Raw genomic sequence first — 20850 nt, 5'->3', positions numbered from 1 at the left:
GTTCGGGAATTGAGAAAATAAATTTAAATAATTGGAGTGGAGATCAGGGAACTTATTATTTTGGACATTTCTAAGTTAAAACTCGTTTGAGGAAATGGCCCAATTTATGTAGGGAATGTGGATAATTTAATCGATGAAAGGGACATGTTATTAGAACAATGCCCTCGTTGAGAAAGAAAGGCGGCTACTCCATTGTACCTCATTCTACAACGCCGTTAACAACGTCGTAATAAGACAAACGGCAACAATAACGTCGTCAAGTATAACGCGGTCCCTTTTGCAAAGCAATTTCGAGACATTTATTGTTTACTTTTTGGAGCTATCAATATTTAATATTACTTTCCATTTTACGGAAATTAATTTATTAATACCCATAAGAAATATATATAGATTTTCTATCTCTAAAGGCATTACGACCGTTGCATATTCGCTTTAAATTAATTCATTCACACCTATAAGAAATCTGAATAGATTTTCTATCTCTAAAGCTATAATAACCGTTGCGTAGTCACTTTTCATTCATGCTGAGGGTGTCAATTTTTAAACCGAACTGACCAGCCCATTATGGCCCAAACTGATCCAAACCGGTGCATATTGGACATTGTACAGGCTGAGGGATAAAATGCCGAATGATTTCGAGCTAACCTTTTAGTGGGTTGGTAGACCAAACCGTATGAATGCCTAAACAGATAGTCTGCAGTGATACTATCTATATCATTGTTCTGGTTACCTCTTATTTGTTGACAACTAATTTGGTGTTCAATGATGCAACTCAAGCTGGCCCGGATGAACCTCATTCCAAAAAAAAAATGATGCAACTCATGCCGGTGATAATGAAACAAATGTTATTCTAGGCAAACAATACTTCAGAGAACTTCTTCTTCTTCTTTTCCTATATTATTTATCTATTGTTGTGAGTGATTAAGGACATGATGAACTTATTTATTTTCAATATGTGAATTGTAGAAGTACTGCATTAGCTTCTTCTTTTTTTATATGAAATATTTCTTGAATAGATATTTTTTTGTAATGGAATTTTAGAATAGGTTAAAGAGGCTTGATATGATGGAATTATTAACTATTTTGAAGAATGATAGTTTTTTATATTTCTATATGGATATCTCATTAGTTTTTTTTTTTAATAAGATTTTGAAAAATTATATGTTTGGATCTTAAGTCCAAGAGGCAATATTCAAGGATCATACAATTTGCAATTTGAAACGAGCTATAGTGGTTTGATAATGGGTTGATAATGGTCTCAAAACCAATCCAAACCGTTAGTCAATCCGAATCCAAATCGCAATAAAGCGAAACTTAACTGAAACCACTATTTTTCAAAGTGGTCTGAGTTTGGGCTTGATGTTTTCAGGTCAAATCCGTTAAGCCCTACCCAAAAATCCCTCCCGCACCCCAAAAAAAAGGAACCTATGACAACCATTGTGCTTAGTGGATATGATCGTTCCTAAAATTGATCGTCAGGACCGTGGATCACTCCTCCGGGTATTCCAGATAGGGTACCGGCTGGGTGGATTTTTGCGGGATGTGATAGATGGTATCAGAGCCCAAGTTTTCGGACAATCATAACCACAGAACACAATAATGAAGCATCCTTAAGTCATAGATCCAGAAGTGACTCAAACTTTCTTAGAAATGAATAATAGAGAACTTGGATTAGAAACTTGAATAAATGAAGCATAATACATCTTAGTTGAATAATACACAATAATTAAAGTTTATGACTTGTACTTGGGTTGTAGTCATGGTTAGAGTTAAGTCGTTAATTTTAAGTTATTATGCATGTGCGTTGAGTTATGAGTTGAAAGTTGTCGTTGAGAGTCGTCTTTGTGAGTGAGTCTTTGTTGTGAAGTGTTGTCGTCGTGTGTTGTCGTATGAGTCTGAGTCGAGAGTTATTGTTGGGAGTAAGGGTCGTGAGTGATCGTTGTAAGTTATAAGTCAGAACTAAACATTAACCATTACTAAGGCAACAAAAGAAAATGCATAATGTATAATAACACAAGTGAAACAAACTAAAATGCATTAATCACATAAGAGATTTTTACAAGTCTGAAAGGAGATACATCTGTGAAAGTATAAAATGAAACTCCTAGCATTATCTATGTAGGTGATTGACCCCGATGATCTGTCTGGTCCCTCCTGGATCTGAACTCCTTCTCCAGAGTGACATAGACTGACATAATCTCAACTTGTCTCTTCAGATTCCCATCAAACCACCACAAAGAAAAACACTTAAGGTAAGGAGAGGTAGAGATGAGGATCAGAGTGAGCCCAAGAATTAAATGAACTCCTTCGTGATGTTTTTTTTTTTCATCTCGACCCCTAACTTATCAGGCATGTTCAAGAATTAAATGATTGATTTGACCTCAGAATGAGGATTTAGAAATTAATTAACAACAATTGACCAATTATCAGTCACATGAGATTGGTTCAATTGGTAAAACAAACGTCTTATAAGTATGAAGTAAGTAGTTCAAATCTCCTTAGAGAAGGGGTGAAGCCCCTTAAATATATGATAATTATCCCTATATAAAGTTATCAGTTCTGAAAAAAAAATTGACGAATTGCCAACACTTGCTTAGTGCAATTGATAAGCAATGGTTTATTAATCTATGCTTATGAAAAGGTCCCAAATTGTAACACCTATTGCATATTCACTTTTCACTCACACTCATCATGTTGGTTGTCACGTGTGTAGCACATGCTTATATATTTCTCTGAGGAAACTATAAGAAAGAAAAAAATTAACTATGTTTGGAACATGAAGAAGGTAACTCCATATCCAATATCTGAGTCAATTTATTCTCTCTCAAGTTGTGAAATCCCCTAATATTCTAACCCGACAATTCATTGTGTTAGGCCCACGAATCCGAAATACTGGTAGAAGGCAGTTTTGGACAATCAAAGTTGAGCCCGAAAGTTTGAAAAATCAAACCTGTAGGCTTCGATGATCTAGATGAAGACCTGGTCACCCTAATTGGTTTCAAGAGGAGAGAGAAAATTAGCCCAGAACGCATAAAAATGAGATATTGACATACATAGAAACCTATGCTAGAGGACTTCAATGCCAAAATAAAGTATGCCAATGATTAGGAAATGCTTAGAGGTACCTACCCTTCGAGTGCTAAGGTAAGAAGAAATTCTTGCTTAATTGAAGGTGACGAAACACTGGTAATCAAGTGTTGAGGTAAGAATGCTCTAAAAACCCTTCTTTCAAGCTTTCTTTCTTGGTATTTTGGTGGGTTGTTTTTGGATGTATAAATGAAATTGGTGGGTTTGTATGGAATGTGTATTCCTACTTCCTTTTGAAACTTCAAAAACCTCAATGCGATTCGGTTTCGAAACAGGCTTGAAATCGAGTGTTTTCACCCGCGGCCAAGGTGGGCGGTCGACTAGATGAGTGACCTGCTGAGTCAACCGGCCCAATGAGGTTGAGTTGCCGCCCGGTCAACCAGAGTCTGATTGATGTCCAATTCGATTTCTGATTAAAACCTAGTTTAACCCTTTTGCTTTCTAGGTTAATTGTAGGTTATTGACGCTCTTTAATTGTGGAATTCTTATATTTATATATATATATATATATATATATATATATATATATATATATATATATCACTGAGGGTTGTGGGTTCACCATTACCCTAGGTGCTTATTACATTTCCTTAGAATCATTAGGGACATGGTCAATTGGTGTTTAGATGCATTGGTTAGAAATCCATTGAGTATTACTATCCTTTCGGCAAGGATATTGGAGTTGAATGACCCGTGGTGGCAATGGATGGCTAATGTGTGCATCGAGCAGGCCCATTGTCAATGCGATAATAGAGTTGCATATGTTAAGGTTGGGCTCATGAAACATCCGAAAGACTGCTTGAGTACCATGAGAAGACATGAGAGGCATCCACCCCAACATATGTGGATGACCACAGGGTTAAGGAATGGGGTCCAACAGACATCTCTGGTTGAGGATACCATTTCTAGGTGGAGAAAGATACCAGACCAAAAGGACACTAGGCATGAGGGAAGGTATCTGGACCACACGTATTACGATATTTTATGACCTTGCATTAGCCTAGGGTTATTACTGACACGAGTCAGTTCTCAAACCAATGGTGATGTGAGAAAGTGGTGACCAAATCCTCAACCAGAGTTAAATGTAACTTGACCCAACTATCGCAGAGAACCCAAAAGACATCTCAAGTTGAGGGAGAGTGACGAGACCGCCCAGAGGAGCCTGATGTGTAACTTAATGCTTGTCTATCATAGAGACTCCATTATTAGAGTTAAGAGCATATTTGCATACTCATTATTTATTCATTTCATTTACATATATACATAGATTGTTTATTGGATGCATGATTATGCAAGATATGTGATCTTGTTGACCTCGTTGAGTTCTGCAGAGCTCATTCCTCAAAGATGTATTTTTTTTTAGACTCTTTAAAGGTTATGAAGATTCCACCATTTCAGAGTATGTGTCGCCAACCAAGTGTATGGAGACCCATGGAGACACGTGTTCATGCTTGAACTGCTCATACGGTGTCTAGCCATTTTTTATTATATTAAGGCGTAGTAGAGTTTAACTATTTTTGCGTAATTCTCTTTTGGTAAATCAAAGGCTTAAACTAAATTCTCTTAAACCCTTTCTTGTTAATTTTGGGACTTCCGACGTTTGATATTCGCTTCTACCTTAACTCTGGTCTTACCTTTATTTATCTTTTCGGATGACTATAATAAGGTTGTTCAATGTTGTCTTTTATTACTTTGCTTTTTGGATTATGCTATATTGTATTGTGGTTATGGATTGGCTGTAAACCTAGATCCTATAGTGAGCATCACACCATGGGTATTCGAGCATGCCCGGATTTGGTTGGGTGGGGTGTGACACAAGTGTAGAGGATCCTGTAGGAGGATCAAATTTAAGTTCTTTCATCTAGTAATTGATTGTATCAAGAAATTTACCTAGATCCAACACTTTACTTGAAAATATGAACTTGTTCCTTGCCTACCAAATATAATAAAAGGAAATGCCTAGAATGGAAACAGTCCACCCAATCATATCCTTATCCAACAAAACATGATACATAGACGTAAAAGTTTCAAGTTCACAAATAATGATTGAAGTTTGGAAGAAGATCTTATTTGAACGCCGACGAATATGGAAGGTGGATCAAGAGTTCAATGGCGACATGTTTGGAAGGTCCCAAGAGACCAAGTAAGAACCCCCCGTGGTTTAAATGTTGGAGAAGACCCAAGGGAAGAACCACCCCGAAACCGCTCTTTAATTAATTTCAGGGTTATGGGTCAGTTGGGGTATGGGTCTCCCAAAGCAACGCATTTGTGCGACCCCTACCTACTGCCCACGAGTAAAAAGGGTATTTTGAAATTCTTGTGTTTCAAACCCCTATTTAATGATTCTTTCAACCTAAAACGTGTTATTTCACTCATAAGCCGTCAGAAAACTCATGGGAAAGGGCAACTTAGTCGAGAATGAACATAAGGGATAGCAACATTCACAAGAAAGCTAATTTTTCCCAAAGCCCAAAAATGTAAAAACTCCCAAAAGAAGCCCCCACACAACTCTGTCATACACTTTAGACAAATCCAATTTAATCCACAAATCCTTCTTTCCCTTCTTTCTTATTTTCAAGAAAGTAAAACACTTCATGAGCTATAACAGTATTATCTGAAATTTTCCTCTTCAGAACAAAGGCACCTTGAAGGGGAAAAGAAAAGATTCGAAGAGAGGTTTAACTCTAGTAGCAAGAATCTTAGTCACAATTTTATAGCTAACATTACACAAGCTGATTGGTTTAAATTGAGAGACCTAAAGGGGTGATCCTCTTTAGGTGTTAAACAAATAAAAGTGTGACTCACACCAAAAGGGAGAGACTTAGTTTTAGAAAAGGAATATACAAAGTGGAAAACATCATCCCGAAATAGAACTCGAAAATTTCTGGTAAAATATGGCTTGGAATCCATCCACACTAGGGGCCTTGTATGGGTTAAACCCAAAGACAATATTTTTAATCTCATGAAGAGAAGGGGTAGCACATTCTATAGCTGAATCCTCTCCAGAAATGCAAGGAGAAAAAGGACATTCAACAAAACTAGGATCGAGAGGGTTTGAAGCCAAAAGATTCCTTTAAAGAAGCTCGCAAAATCAAAGGCAGTATCCCTAATATTTGAAAAAAATTCCCCTTTTCCATTCAGCAGAAAATCAATTTCATTTCTATGAGTATGAACTTTAAAGACAAGTGATAATATTTAGTGTTTCGATAACCATTATTTATACAATCATATCTGGATTTTTTTTAAACCAAAACTTTTCTTCAGCTTCAAGAATCCAATCAATATGGGCAGTAGAGTGGCAAAATTTTCCTCCCTTCAAGTCCTCATCCAACAATCAGTCGTTAAATAATTTAGCTTGAGAGAGTCAATGTTGCCAAAAACTTGAACATTATTTTTATTTTAATGATACAGCAAGACTAGCAAGTTTAGACTAAAAAGAGAAATTTGTAAGGAAAGCCAAGCATTAGAGCAAATCGGAGAAACAGGCGAATGAGAATCCCACGCCTCTTTTAATTCTTAAGAAATAAAATTTTGTTTTTTTGGTGAAGAGTTAAGTTCATTTAAAAGAGAAGCCCTTGGGATACAAAGTACCAATTACATCAAAGCGCAAAAGCCAAAGAACGAAGGAGGGGGGGCAGAGAAAGAAAAAGAAGAAACCTGAGAAACAGCAGCATAAGAAACTAATCTATCAGCTACAGAGTTGCCTTCTCTATGAGTATGATTTACAATTAAAACATCAAACAGAGAGGAAATGCTGAAGATATCATGTATATAATGACTGATCTTCCAAGGTGGAGTCTCCGACTTCTTGTTAATCAGACTAACAATAGCTTCATTGTCACTTTCAATAATTACTTGCTTTAGATTGAGGGAGATAGCTAGCTTCAGTCCTTCTCGAATTGCAGCAGCTTCCGTTTGAATGGCTTGTGAGTTTCCTCATTTACAATAGAAGGTGAAGAGAGTGTGACCCAAGTGATCACGAACAATACCACCAAATCCAGACTGGAAGCTGTTGGAACCCTTGCTGATTGCAGATCCATCAACATTGATTTTGATGAAATGCAAAGGAGGTGCTCTCCATTTAATGCTTTTGAAAGAAAGAAATATTTGTTGAAATGAGGTTTCGAATTGGGAATAGAAAAAACAATGAGGTTGTGGTCCGAGCCAAGAGAGGACATTTTTCAGCAAGAAGTACAAGAAAAAGCCTTCAGCCAACTGTCACAAATGAACACATCGTCAAACTGTTTCCTAACGAAGAGTCTTCATTTTTGTTTGTAGGACAAGGGAAAAAAGAGCCCAACAAATTTACTTCAATCACCCCCACTCTATGTGGGAAAAAATTCGTCTGCTGTGCACAGTAGTGCGGCACCACAAATCGACACGTGGCTTATTACTATTAAACGGTTCAAATTAGAAGGAGGAATTTAAGTGAAATTGACCCACCTTACCCATTTTAACAAAACCCGTTTGGTGGCCCGTCTAAGTATGGACACACTGATTTCTTTCCGTTTTAGTTGGAAAGTTTTTCGGCGATGATGTTCCCTCTCCTCCATCTCTCCCCACCATGAGCAGTTGCTGAGTTGCAAGTAGAAGAGGAAGGGAAGCGTAGGAGAGAAAGCTAGATGGCTCTGTTCATGGTTTGGAGAGATCGTTTAGCAAGTATACTGCTCATCCATGGAAATAGTGTGAAATTGGGTTTTCTTCTAGATGTTTTTGTTGGGAATACTTTGATTCTCATGTATTCTACCTGTGATGATATCGAGTCTGCAAGACTAGTATTTGATGAAATGCATAGGCAAGATGAGGTGGCATGGACAGTTTTGATTTCAGGGTATGCAAAATTAGGGGATGTTGATACTGCCCGGCTTCTGTTTGATAAAGCACCGGTTAAGGATAGAGGGGTATGGGGGTCTATTATCTCTGGGTATGTGCAGAACAATTGTTTCAAGGAGGGACTACAGATGTTCCGTTTGATGCAATATACAGACTTGGAGCCTGACGAAGCCATTTTTACTAGTGTCCTTTGTGCATGTGCTCATTTGGGAGCTCTGTATATTGGGATATGGATTCACAGATATGTGAATCAAATTGGCATTCCGTGTTCGTTTGAATACAGCTCTCTTAGATATGTATGCGAAATCTGGAAATTTAAGTTTAGCTAGGAAACTGTTTGATGGAATGCAGCAGAGAGATATCATTTGTTGGAACGCCATGATTTCAGGATTGGCAATGCAGGGAGATGGAGTGACTGTACTCGAATTGTTCTCAGGGATAGAGGAGGCTGGTTTCAAGCCAGATGACATTACCTTCCTTGCTGTTTTAACTGCTTGTAGCCATTCGGGGATGGCAACTGAAGGCCTCCAGATTTTCAATAGTATGAGTAAAGTGTACGGTGTTGAGCCCAAAGGTGAGCACTTGGGCTGTGTGGTTGATTTTCTTGGCCGAGCCGGGCGGTTGAAAGAGGCAAAGGAAATTGTTCTACAAATACCCAGTACCAGCAGTGTTTCTGAGAAAGCAATTGCTTGGAGGGCATTGCTGAATGCATCTTGTCAACACAGAGAAACCCAATTGGCTGAGTTTGCAGCAGAGAAACTTATGTGGTTAGAACGTCATAGCGGGGCTTATGTTCTACTCTCAAGTATGTATGCAGCTTGGGAACACAAAGATGCTAAAAGAATAAGGAAGATTATGGAGGAAAATGGGGTGGAGAAGACCCCAGGCAGCAGTTCAATCTCATGGTGGGGCGAGAGAGATGGAGGAGAGGGAACATCATCGCAGGAAAACTTTCCAACTAAAACGGAAAGAAATCAGTGTTCCATATTTAAACGGGTCACAAAACGGGTGCTGATAAAATGGGTAAAAAAGTGGGTCAATTTCACTTAAATTCCTCCTTCTAATCTGATCCGTTTAATAGGAATAAGCCATGTGTCGACTTATGGTGCCACACTTCTGTGCACAGCAGAGAGATGTGCACAACAGACGATTTTTTTCCATCTATTTGCCAACATGGTAAATGTAGCTTCTATTCATCATTTACCATACTTAGGATGTAAATGGACCGAATTTGGATCGGATGGTAGTAATACCATATCTGCATTACGAATTCGGATAATATCCTATCGATTTCTGAACAGATTCAATCGAATTCAGATGATAATCGGATAGTTATTTTCTTAAGTAGATTCTTCTAAATGGAAATGAATATAGATTGAATACAAATTTTTAACTACGTGTTTACATCTTTACCATTTTATTTGTGAAGACTAGATTTGAAATTTTAAAATTTTGCAATTTTAGTGACAATTTCAGAAGAAAATCTAGATAAATAGTCACATATTATAGGTAAAAAAAATTGTAAAAATAAGAAAAATAAATCTAAATCGGTAACTTAATCTGATAATTTTATCGAACGAATAATAATCGGTAAGAAAGAGATATACCTTATCCACATCTTAATAGTAATTGGATAGATTCAAATACCCCCAAACAAATGCGGATGCGAATTCGGGAGCAAATTTCGAATATCCATTTACACCCTTATCCATACTAGACTAGATAGATTCAATCTTGGTAGACCAGCCATCTTTCATTTTTAATTTTTATCCTTCCTCTCATATTTGTCTGGTCATAGTTGCCAAGATGTTCCCTTGGATGCCTTGGACACCACGCTGATCCATTGGGTGTTAAGTCACCCTGTGCTCAAGCCTCTTCCAGAAGTGATGTGAAAAAAATACACAAAATGGTTTCTTCCATGCACAAACTTAAACACGAGGCACATCTAGCTGACTAGGGCTCTTTTTGGTATCAATTATCATTCTCAATTGAAGGAACCTTCAACCATTGGCAACGCTCCCAGTGATGCTTTCTTTATCTGTATGATTTTCTCACTTAGGCTGCGAAAAAAGGCATGATTTATTTTTCAAAAACTCAAGCCTAGCAGGTTTATAGTTGGACTTAATTTTGAGCTCAAGACCTGTGTTTTAATACTAATATGAGCCAGATGGGAATGAGCAGCATAGAATCTGCATCCCTTGCTTAGAAATCTAACCAGATGTGCACCGAAAGCAAGGAGTTTCAGATTCAACACAGCCTAGGTTTGGACGGCAATATGTTCCACCTGAGTCACAGAACAGATAAGAAATCCAACACTCCTACGGTGAATCAATCCTAGCAGTGAAGCAGCAGCACTCAGTTTCGAGATCATGATGAAACTCAATTTCCTCTTATGTTCTTTATTCATATATATCCAAATTCTGTATAACTGAGTTTAACTCTTAAAGACACCAGTAATGAAACACAAGATTAAATTATACCAGTGCGGTCGCAAAACTCAAACTACCATATCTGCTAAGCCTTCCCCACTCTTGAAAGGCAAAGCAAGACGCAGCAACAACTCACGCTCCATTAATTAACCCTGAAGACCAATGATACCTGCAGGGAAGATTTGTGGAAAACAATGGATCAGTGCCAGTAACTTCAGTATGGCATTTTTTTAAAGAGAGCACTAATTAGTTAAGCTGTGGATGGACGAGGATTACCGCAGGCAATTCTGCCACCAGCGTTTCCAGTGGATTTGCTGAGTTCATGTCCACCTGTTGACAAGTACAATGATGAAGACAATTTGTTAGGGGCACTGCATAGCATAACAGACAGAAAATATTTTCCACAATTGTGCTTTTTCTAAGATGGAACCTGGACTAGTACTGTGAAGATGCAAAAAAATCTTCCCCTCAACATTTATAATTGTCACATTACTACTAGCATGCAATTATAAAAATTACAACATAACAACTGGCACTACCATAAAACATTAGTAGTATGAGATTTCTGACAATTGCCCTCACAGCTTCCACCCAAATTTTCAGTACCATTAGGGAATTCCACCATATAGCACAATCTCATATAATTTTATTATGCACCCTCTGAGAGGAAATAGCAACTCCATTTGCCGTACTCTTGTTCCTCACATACCACACAATGTCCTAAAACAAAAAGGCTGAGATACTAATCAATCTCTGCTTTCAAGATGCACTCCTATAATTGCCATCATCACCCAATTAATCTGAAATCTTTCAATCAATCTGTAGTCTAAGCACATAGACCAAGACTCAACACATGCACCTATTGCAGCAGGTTACTCACTGATTTCTCCACTCTTCTCCTCAAACAAAGAGAGAATCTAGTTTCAGCATCAGACCAAGAACAGTATTTCCAGACTCAAAAAGTCTTGACAATTTTTAATGGGAAAATAAATGCCCTCCCGCCACACTAAGTTAGTCCTTACAACAGCACTCAAAACCTCCATTGGCATCACCATTTATCTTTTTTTCCTAGTGTTAGGATTAGAAACCCAAATCCTATTCTCATATCTGTAATAATGTGAGGCCAGCCACTCATGCCGCTATCCTGAAAACTCTGTAATTAATAATTCTAATTCTTCAGGGGCCAAATATGTCTAAAACCTCCAGAACTCACCATTATCCCATCCACCACCATAAATGTCAGATACTTTAGCTTTCAACAATTCAGATCATTAGGTAAACTATTCTGTACACCCCCCCCCCCACCCCAATGATGTCATGGCTGCACATTAGTTTCCACCCCATGCATTTTGCTCAAAATAGTTCAAAGAATAAGGTACACGCCAGTATTCTTCCATACTCCCATCACCTGATCCCATAGCTCCACATTAGTAGCCACCCCCTCTATAACCCAGCATATGTCACTTCCATCACAACGGTCTCTCAAAAGTCAAAAATGCCCTCATTACATCATTAATTAACTGAATCATGCTACCAACTTCATCTTCTGGAGGACCAACTCATATAGGACAATGCCACAGAAAATTGCTCTCAACAATCAAGTCTATTTTCCACCACTTCAGGAGATATATAGATCCAACCAGAAAACCAATTAATCATCGTACACAATCAATTAAAATTTTGGAGAAAACAAATGGATAGACTAGACCTCTGTATGGCTGACTTAAAAAAAGCTAGTAGTAGAGTCGCAACAAATTTAATCATGTTTACCCATGATTTGGAGCTCCATATAGTTAGATTTTGAAAAACTAATAACATAGTCTACAGAGTAGATCTGGCAAGTGTTCAGGAAGATTTTTTTTTTTTTAACAAATGTAGACATGGTTAAAAAGATATAAAACAGTAACAGGGGCTGGAGTTGAGAGGCATAATGGAAGTTGCACGATTAATAGAATAGAATGGCTAAAGTGGAGGAATGCATCCTGTCTGTGATCGACAGACTCCTCTAGGACTGGAAGAGAAATCTTGTATGACAGTTGTAGAATCAACAATGACGTAAAGAACTTAATGGTTGGCAAACAAATAGATCATGTCAATAGAAGTAATTTACTATCACCTCCCTTGACATTTCTAACAAATATGCAACACCCCCCCCCCCCCCCCCAAAAAAAAAAAAGTTTCTACAAATTACTCACTCAGTCAGACCACCCCTACTTAACATATTTCATTGCACATCACCCAAGTCAGTCTGCATTTTAAAGTTAGGCAATGGCCAAATTTTGAATGATTTTTCACCAAACTACCCCTGATAGATTGCCATTACCAATTTGTCCCCTCGAGTCTTTTCTCTTCCTCCGCCAACCCCTTTCTTATAACTCCGCCTGAGGTTCTCTTGAGAATGTAAAAATTACAAAACGTAAACGTGAATCCTCCAAGAGACGATCCAAAGAAGAGAAAGCCTCCATAGTGGAAGTATTTGGTGGCCTTGACAATGCCATGAAAGTCTTCAGTTTAGAAGTGATACCCAGAATCATCAGATCTTTTGATCAAATCTAGCAATAATTCCATTGATGAAAAATAGGGTAGATGATTCACTCCTCCAGCACCTTATAGTTCCAGGATTCCAGCGTCCTCCCCTCTTAATCTAAGAATGATACAGGCCTACTCTCTTATGCATCTACCATGACTAACCCACCCATTCTGTGAAAATAGAACTGTTCAAGTGATGACATCACTGTTAATATTTGAATTTAAACCCCAAAATCTCCCTCATCCCCAGCCTCGTACAGGTGCATGAAGAACCATCCCCTTCACTCATTTCTTTCTCTCACCATCACCACCACCAGCCCTTGCTCCTCCCATCACAAACCCTTCATAAAGTGATAGCCGGGGCATCTGGTTTATACTTATGAGCTGATTGGTCAAGAGAGAAATAGACCCTTTTGGTTGGAATCTGCTAACAGACAATCCCCAAATTTGGCAATGAATTGGAAATTGTAGAATGAAAAATTAGCTCACCTAGGCAGCTTGAAGCCATTTCTTTTTGAGCCCACGCATTTTCCAAAAGGAATTCTCAAATTCCTGATTCTTGCTTGGGTAATAGTATATAAAAAGGTACAAGTCAGCACCATAAAGTCACAAACATGGAAGGCTTCTCTTCAAAACCCCATTCTCTATAACCCAACCAGCCCTCCAAACCAAAGAATCAGTTCCATCAAATGAATCGCTCATCTTATAATAATTGCTATTTGCAAAGGCCTTTATTTCTTCTACCGCATCAGCTTAACCCCTTTACTGCATGTGTTGTACAAAAATGTACATTCATAACACATGGATCAAGCAGACTTTGCAAAGGTCATACACAAACACCAGCCGCAATCCAACCATTGTACCAAATGTCGGTAATACATCGCCATGTCAGATGGGGGTGACAACACCCCTGGTCGACATGAGTTCGAAAATTTTTCACTCTATTTTTAGCCATTTTCTCTCTCTTCTCCAAAGCTTCCTAGAGCTTCTCTCTCCACCTAGTGGGACCTCTACAGGCTCCGGGGGCGCTGCCTCCACACCCCCACATGCGGCCTCCCCGGACCCCCCACTTGCTCACCGGGGAGTAGGACTTTGAAGCATGAGCCATACCCAACAAAATGACTCTATGTACTTGCCTACATTGTTGTACTTCTATAGTAGCATTGTATCTTGTAATTGTATGATGAATTGTAGAATTTAGTACTTCTCTTCACTAATTGTGTACTTGTGTTCTCTTTGCATGTTTATATTAATGTGTTTTGCAGACTTCTAGTTTTGCCCACATACAGCCAAGCATGTGTTGATCAAGAACATTGGTTTAAGTGATGTTTTAGGCCAAAATAATACTCACAATGTGTTTATTGACCCCAAATTAGGCTACATACCAAAATTCAGGCCAAAATGACCCTAAATATCCCCCGAAACTGAGGGTCGATTTTCTACCAACACTTGCCAAATGTCGTTGTGTCGGTGGTGTCGACAGCCACTGACACCCAACATTTGTGTGACATTTCAAACATTGAATCCAACATCCATTGAGTCAGATAGAAATATAGAATAATTCTTCTCACATGACATTAGAGAACCAATGGGAACTTTGAACTTGGAAGGTGCAGGTGGAGTTGAAATGAGGTGCTGGTAAGGGAAGAAGATGAGTGAAGGGGGCACTTCTTCACCAATCCATGAGGTAAAAGAAGAGTGAAGGAGGTATCTCTTCACCCACCTCTATGGGGTTCAGAAAATGGGTTGGCTTGTCGTGATTGTTTCTTAAGAGGAGAGGGTTGTAAACGATATTAAGATGATGAAAGAAAGAGACGCCCCCTGCAGGGGGGGGCAGGAGCATTGTGTAAGGTACCAAGAGAGGGAAGTGACACCAAAATAAATAAATAAATGTAAACTCATTCTTCATCACACTGTGTTGATCGGGCAGGGGAAAGACAAAACTTCATCCTGCAAATTCATAGCGACTCCTCACATCCACACAAAACAAAGAAAACGGAACAAAATGAGGAAACTCCACCAAAGACGGGGAAAATGGAACAGAAGGTCATCAATGAAAACCATTGTCAACAGAAAAACCCTGAAATTAGCATCTTTCCTGAAAGTCCTCTAAAATCAGAAAACGGTCAGACTGGGAGTAGGACCAGAGATTAAAAAAGTGATCAAGGCATGGCTTGAGATTCTGCTGAAGGTAGATTGCAGTTCACCATCAGAGCGGGACTGTCAGAGATAGCAAATCTTGTATCTGCATTACAATTATGTGACTTTGATGGCACTTCAGTCTGGTTTTCATCATCTTTTTGGGGCTCATCATGGAAAGAATCTAGCATTCAGTCCTTTTTTTTATGGCAGTTCAGCTTCTAGGTTTGATTTTGAAGTCAACTTGCTTCGCTCAACTTCTAGATTTAAACTCATGGTCCATAGTATTACATTCCTGAAATGATTCCATCCACTTCCATAACTAGGTGGATGTTACATGTGGCTGCCATCATCAATGGGTTGATCGGCTTGAAGTTAATTAATAAAAGTTGGGGAGGACATGACAACAGCCCCAAAACCCAAAAGCAAACCAAGCAGGCATGTGGCTTATTAATACAGGGTTTTATAGGAGTGGTGGTGAGTAGACGCAACAAAAAAGGAAGCAGAGAATGAGAGAGGGAGAGGGTTAAGCATGAGCAAATGGAATTTTAGCAAGGCGGGGACAGGTGGGTTTGTAAAGGGCAAAAGGTATGTTAATCTTGGCCCTTTATATGTAAGAAATTTTAGTCATAATGTTGGAATTCTAAATTGATTTTAAAAGTGAGATTAAAAATATTTGTGTTCTACAAAGAAACATTAAAGGTGATGTTATTTCCCTAAATAGCCAATAGATTTTCTATGGAAATCCTTGCTTGAATTGCCAACAAACAAGACTTGAGGGAAGTGACAAAATTTGGAACATATCTTTTGGAGATATGATGCACATCCAGCAGCCTAGGGCACTTTGGTCGTTTTGACAGCCCTACTCAAACCCAGCTGGGCATAATTATAACCAGGAGTTTGAAAGGAGTCCAAATCTGTTTCTAAAAAATTATTTGAGTCAGTCTAGGTTGAAATAAGTAAGAGTCCTGTTTAAATTCTGCTTTTTATGTCAAGTCTTGTCAGGAGTCAGTAATAAAGGCTATAAATAGACATCCTATGCTTGTAACAACATAGATTTGATGAATATTATTGTGAGTTTTGTGCAATGAGAGATCAAGGTGTCAAGCATCAAGGGTTTCAGATTGAAGGAATTCTCCTTCAGACTGCTGGTATGCCTTCACTCCACCCATCCCTCCATATTTAGTAAGTAACCTTCCAGTTCATCCCATTCATCTTCTACCATCTTACGCTGTTGTTTACATTTTTCTTGAATTCTCTTGAATTTTCAGACTTTTCTAGAAACCCAAAATTCAAGGACAGGTTTATGCCAATAGAACCATTAGATCTATCCCAAACTTTAGGAACCCCATTCCCCCAACCCTAGTGACCTTCCATCCCAATTTCAGTCCCTATCAGACCATTCAAATCCTAGTCTACGCCCTACTTCCTTTGCTGCCAAGAATTCCCAAACCCGGATCTAAACCCTAATTCCTTGGCTGCCTAATATTCCCAAACCCTCATTCCTTGGCTACCCCAAATTCCCAAACCCTTTTTGAATCCTGAATCCTTGCTGCCCTAGATTCCCAAACCTTAACCCAAATCCTAGGTCCTTGGAACCATTACTTGAACTATAAAACCATAGTCACAGATACCCAACCCCCAATCATGAAACCCTAGTTATTCCCTGCTGATCATCTAAAGATCTTGGAAGAACTGGCCCTCATTTGCTTGAGGCTGCATCAAGATATCCCTCCAACTTTATGGAACAGAGAAAGAGAATCTATTACATACTCAAGTTTAATCATTCAGTTGTAACAGTCCATAAGCAGGCACAAGTCAACTGTCCTCTTCCGGTCGCCCCACCCCCACCCCACTTATACCACAAGGAAAATAGAAATAGTAAAGAGAAGTGCCCAAGCATATAACTGAAACATCAGTGAAGAAAAATGAACTTACCCTTCCCAAGGTCATCAGGATCAGCATGAACAACAACAGCCCTTCCAATTATTGAATTTGGTCCAGAGAGAGGAATCTATAATCATAAACAAAAGTTAGAGTCATGACATATACTTAAATCTGTGATTTGAATGGGAGGAAATGCAAAGTAATAGATTACCTGACTATCAGAAATGTTGACACTAACAGTACCTGAAACGAAATTAATCCATAAGGTTACCTTCTCTCAAATCTATTCAACTTTATTGGAAATGAAAATACTAGACACGCACAAGACCCAACAACCCCACCCCCAACAAAAATACAAACCCAGGAATCACCCACCCAGCAACAAAACTCCCCCCCCCCCCCAAAAAAAAAAAAAAAAAGAGGACTTCCATTAAGTAACAAAATGAAGGTCAATATAAATATTAATAAGAGTAATATTGATGATGATGAATTTTGTATTGATTCCTCACCTTAAAAAAAAAAAAGGAAATTTTTTATTGGTTCATATTCAAATGGAAAAGTGACAGATATATACCATCCGCACCAACAGTGAGATTTCCCAAGTCACCAGCATGACGTTCCTGATCTTCTGGAGCACCATGCACCTTGCCACCAGGATTAAAATGAGGGCCTGCCAAAGCAGAAACACAAGCAATAAAAATAATTTAGTGTTCATGCCAATCTCTTCTTCCTTGTTAATAAGAACGAGTAGGCCTTGGTCAGTGCACTATACCAGTTGACATGCAACCATTTGTAGTGTCACCAAGGGCATGGACATGGAAGCCATGAAGACCAGGCTTAAGACCAGAGATACTTCCAGTTACGGCAGTTGGACCTAAAATGAAGAGGGGAAATAAATATGAAACTTTTTACAAGTTTATAAAAAAAGCAATAATCAAGACAACGCCAATATGACTAAGCAGATCAAGAAAAACATATGACCAAGCGAGATCTCAATAGGCATAAAACTAGCACTCTTTTAGGTGTTTCACTAATTCCTTATGAAGACATTACTTGTTTAAAACTTTGTACTATGTCAGCTGATTCAACTAATATTCAATAAGTTTCTTTAAGGCCATGGAAAGAGGCTTTCCTCCTCAGTCAACTGTCCTGACATGTGGCACGATACGGTGGCGCTAAAATTTTATGGAGAACTACACCCCAGGGTTCATATATCAAGTTTCAGGCCAAAAAGGGTTGGACAAGTTGCCAAACAGAGCTTTAAATTTTCCAACAACTGGGAGTGCATAGTATAGGTCGTTGGTATGCAGGTACATATATGTGATCCATGCCAATGTCATTAGGCTGAAGTTCAGTGAATCAGTATACAGTTTGACATCTAGCCAATCTGGATGACCCCATCTGTCCAACATATTTTAATTACACACAACCCTGCCATATTGAAGAATTAGAGATCCCTGGGGGGAAGCCAACTACACTGGACCAGCCAAGGCACAAACTCTGGTGTACATGAAAAAAAAAATGTCGCCTTCACTCTTACAGTCCTACTTAAACTAAGTGTAAACCTTGTGCTTTTGGTCTTTCAAATGTCACACGCTTCTTTTCTCAATGAGGGTAAATTCAATTATTTCCCTTGCTAACGACAGCATTTTGAATTATTTCCAGAATATCTTGAAATTTTCTTTTACTGGACTTGAATCATTTTTGCCTGGGATTTGTGTACTATAGCGAATACACACTCTGCAAAGTAATTTCCTTGACATTGAAAGATAAATCATCATCATAATTAAGATGTAAGATAGTGTAAATTATCCTACCATCTCCTTCTTGGGTAAAGTAGAGGGTCCCACTGACACCCTCACTGCTACCGAGTACCACGACAGCCTTCACCATGGTTCACTGTGATCTATCAATAAAATATATAATAATTGGAACATTAGACGTACATCAGAGGAATTCTAATCAGGATATAGACTACTGGCAGAACATGATGAAAAGTAACGAAAAATTCCATTAAAAAAAAAAAAAAAGTTGCAAAACTCTGAGTTTTGATTTTAACACATGCTATGGGAAAACAAAAGCACTAATTTACCGAAAAAAATTCCAAGGGAAGCTTTTTGATAGTTGCAATTTAACCAAAATTTGATGAGAAAAGAAGAAAGAAACTCAAATATAATATAAATTATGGGTGTTCAGTCTCGTCGAAACACCATGAGGTTCGAAGTTATCCAATCAAACCTACCATCTAGAGAACCTATATCAACAAGCCTCATACAGAATCAAAACCTTTAAAGATTATTTTATTCATCTAAAAGCTGCAAGAAAATCAACAAAAAGATGCTCTTCATTTGTTTATTCCAAAGCTAGGATCGGCAGTCAAAGCATGAAAAACAGGGGCCAACACAGAAGCTAGTAGCAAGTAAAAGATCAGCTTTCATTTGAAGCTAAAGAAGCGAAGTGAAAGACAGAAGGAAACAGTAAAATGAGAGCTAAAATAGCATCGAATGGTCGAGGAACCAGATCGAAGTCCAAAATTTTATGTATCAAAATTCACCGATCGCAGTCTAAGAAGTTCAATCCAAAACAACACAAGGCAAACAACAAAGAGAGAAGCAAGATTGCACCTCAGAACACCCCCTTCACGGACACAAACACCGAAACAGAGGAGCAGAGCAAAATCCGCGAGCGAGCGAGCGAGCGAGAGTATCTGTGAGGTTTGATCGAAGACAATGACCGTGACGTTTTATCTTATCTTCGGTCCGCACCAACCTGATCTCCGATTTCTCCGCAATATAAAAACGAAAATGATGATTTTGTGTGTCACCGTCACCGTTATTAATATCCTTCGGTGGGACCATAGATATAAATCATATCCAATCGTGGGGTGGAGAAAGAAGTCAAAAGTCAAGCATCAAAAGCTCAACTGATATTTTGTCGTTGATTGAGAAGTGGACTAAAGTTGTTTATTATAGTATCACTTCTCCTTTGTGAAAGGAAGTGGGCACCATCGTAATTAAAGCGCGTTACATATATGCTTCTGGAAAATGGAATGACCAATGCCGTTTTGTAACCACGAGGAATCGCGAACGTTCTATAATAGTTTGTTCTAATTAGCCAAAGGTGTTATGTTAAAGTGGTTAAAGACCCAACTTTCCTAGGGAAGGTCTTGAATTTGTACCCACGTGGCAGCATTAATATAAAGCTCTCCCCCAGAAGTAAATCGTGGTGCCTCCCATAGGAGAGGTCTTTTCATTCCAAATAATAAGTTTTACGAGAAAAATGAAACGTAAATGGAGTAGATTTGGCCTCTCTTTTTTAAGAGAAATCTCAAAAATGACTGATAGAACTCAGTCATACATAAATATTCTAATCCAAAAGTATTCATTGGATTTATCCAAACTTTCAAATTAAAATATTCTACATAATTGAATCCTTGTTTATTGGGCACTCATTGAGATATTTATTCAAAAAGAGAATCCCAACCTAGCAAAAGAAGTCTAAAACACTTCCCCATCAGGCTTAATATGATTTGATATAATGTTAGTTGATACGATACATATTGATAATTCTCTTTATTGGATTGCGCGAAGATATATTTGCCAGTACAATACATCAATATAAGATGATATGTCTTTTAAAATCACCTGATTGATACAACGTTCATTATACTATAAGCTTTGTGGTGGGGTCTAAATGAGTGGAAACCCCACTTTTGACTTACATACTTAGAAGTGAATATCATTCTCATTATGTGGTGAAGAAACATGAAGAGAGCACATAAGGGTAGAGAATATAAACTCCAATTGAGTGGATCAATTATAGAGAGAGGAATTTCAATTTTTCTTTTTGAGCAAATTGCCCCAGCATTTTTCTTCTTTCTTATCCGATGTTCTTTAGTCTGTAAAAATTGATGATGATTTTCAATAGGTCCCTTCATTTTTTGGCA

The 20850-nt window shown here is 38.3% G+C and overlaps 1 protein-coding gene and 1 pseudogene across 2 annotated transcripts; one reads left to right on the top strand and one right to left on the bottom strand.

The window, feature by feature from the left end:
- Positions 1 to 7684: 7684 nt before the first annotated feature.
- On the top strand, positions 7685 to 9074 carry LOC149010478 (pentatricopeptide repeat-containing protein At2g22410, mitochondrial-like; annotated as a pseudogene).
- Positions 9075 to 10275: 1201 nt separating this feature from the next.
- LOC149010477 (superoxide dismutase [Cu-Zn]) lies at positions 10276 to 19688 on the bottom strand. 2 transcript variants are annotated; one of them, XM_089162942.1, is made up of 8 exons: positions 19529 to 19688; positions 18722 to 18803; positions 17677 to 17778; positions 17479 to 17574; positions 17116 to 17147; positions 16956 to 17031; positions 10626 to 10679; positions 10276 to 10518 (listed from the first exon to the last, which is right to left on the bottom strand). In XM_089162942.1, the coding sequence occupies exons 2-8, from the start codon at positions 18795 to 18797 to the stop codon at positions 10496 to 10498; spliced, it is 459 nt and encodes a 152-aa protein (XP_089019068.1). In that variant the 5' UTR covers positions 18798 to 18803; positions 19529 to 19688; the 3' UTR covers positions 10276 to 10495. The 2 variants fall into 2 exon arrangements, with proteins under 2 accessions (XP_089019068.1, XP_089019067.1); XM_089162941.1 differs by having other exon boundaries at positions 10277 to 10518; positions 18722 to 18810; positions 19529 to 19685.
- Positions 19689 to 20850: the final 1162 nt, after the last annotated feature.

This window comes from Hakea prostrata, chromosome 7 (assembly GCF_041222555.1).
Source record: "Hakea prostrata isolate BN-2017 chromosome 7, UWA_Hpros_2, whole genome shotgun sequence".
In the NCBI taxonomy this organism is placed as follows: domain Eukaryota; kingdom Viridiplantae; phylum Streptophyta; class Magnoliopsida; order Proteales; family Proteaceae; genus Hakea; species Hakea prostrata.
The sequence above is the reverse complement of the archived record's forward strand: the minus strand, read 5'-3'. Positions and strand labels throughout refer to the sequence as shown.

Bases quoted from the DNA above. Each gene is read 5' to 3' on its own strand.
- LOC149010477 (XM_089162942.1), bottom strand. From the start codon at position 18,797: ATGGTGAAGGCTGTCGTGGTACTCGGTAGCAGTGAGGGTGTCAGTGGG. The intron at 17,575-17,676 runs GTATAGTGCACT...CTGCTTTGGCAG, and splicing joins AAATGGTTGCATGTCAACTG to GCCCTCATTTTAATCCTGGT. The intron at 17,148-17,478 runs GTATATATCTGT...ATTTCGTTTCAG, and splicing joins TCTCACTGTTGGTGCGGATG to GTACTGTTAGTGTCAACATT.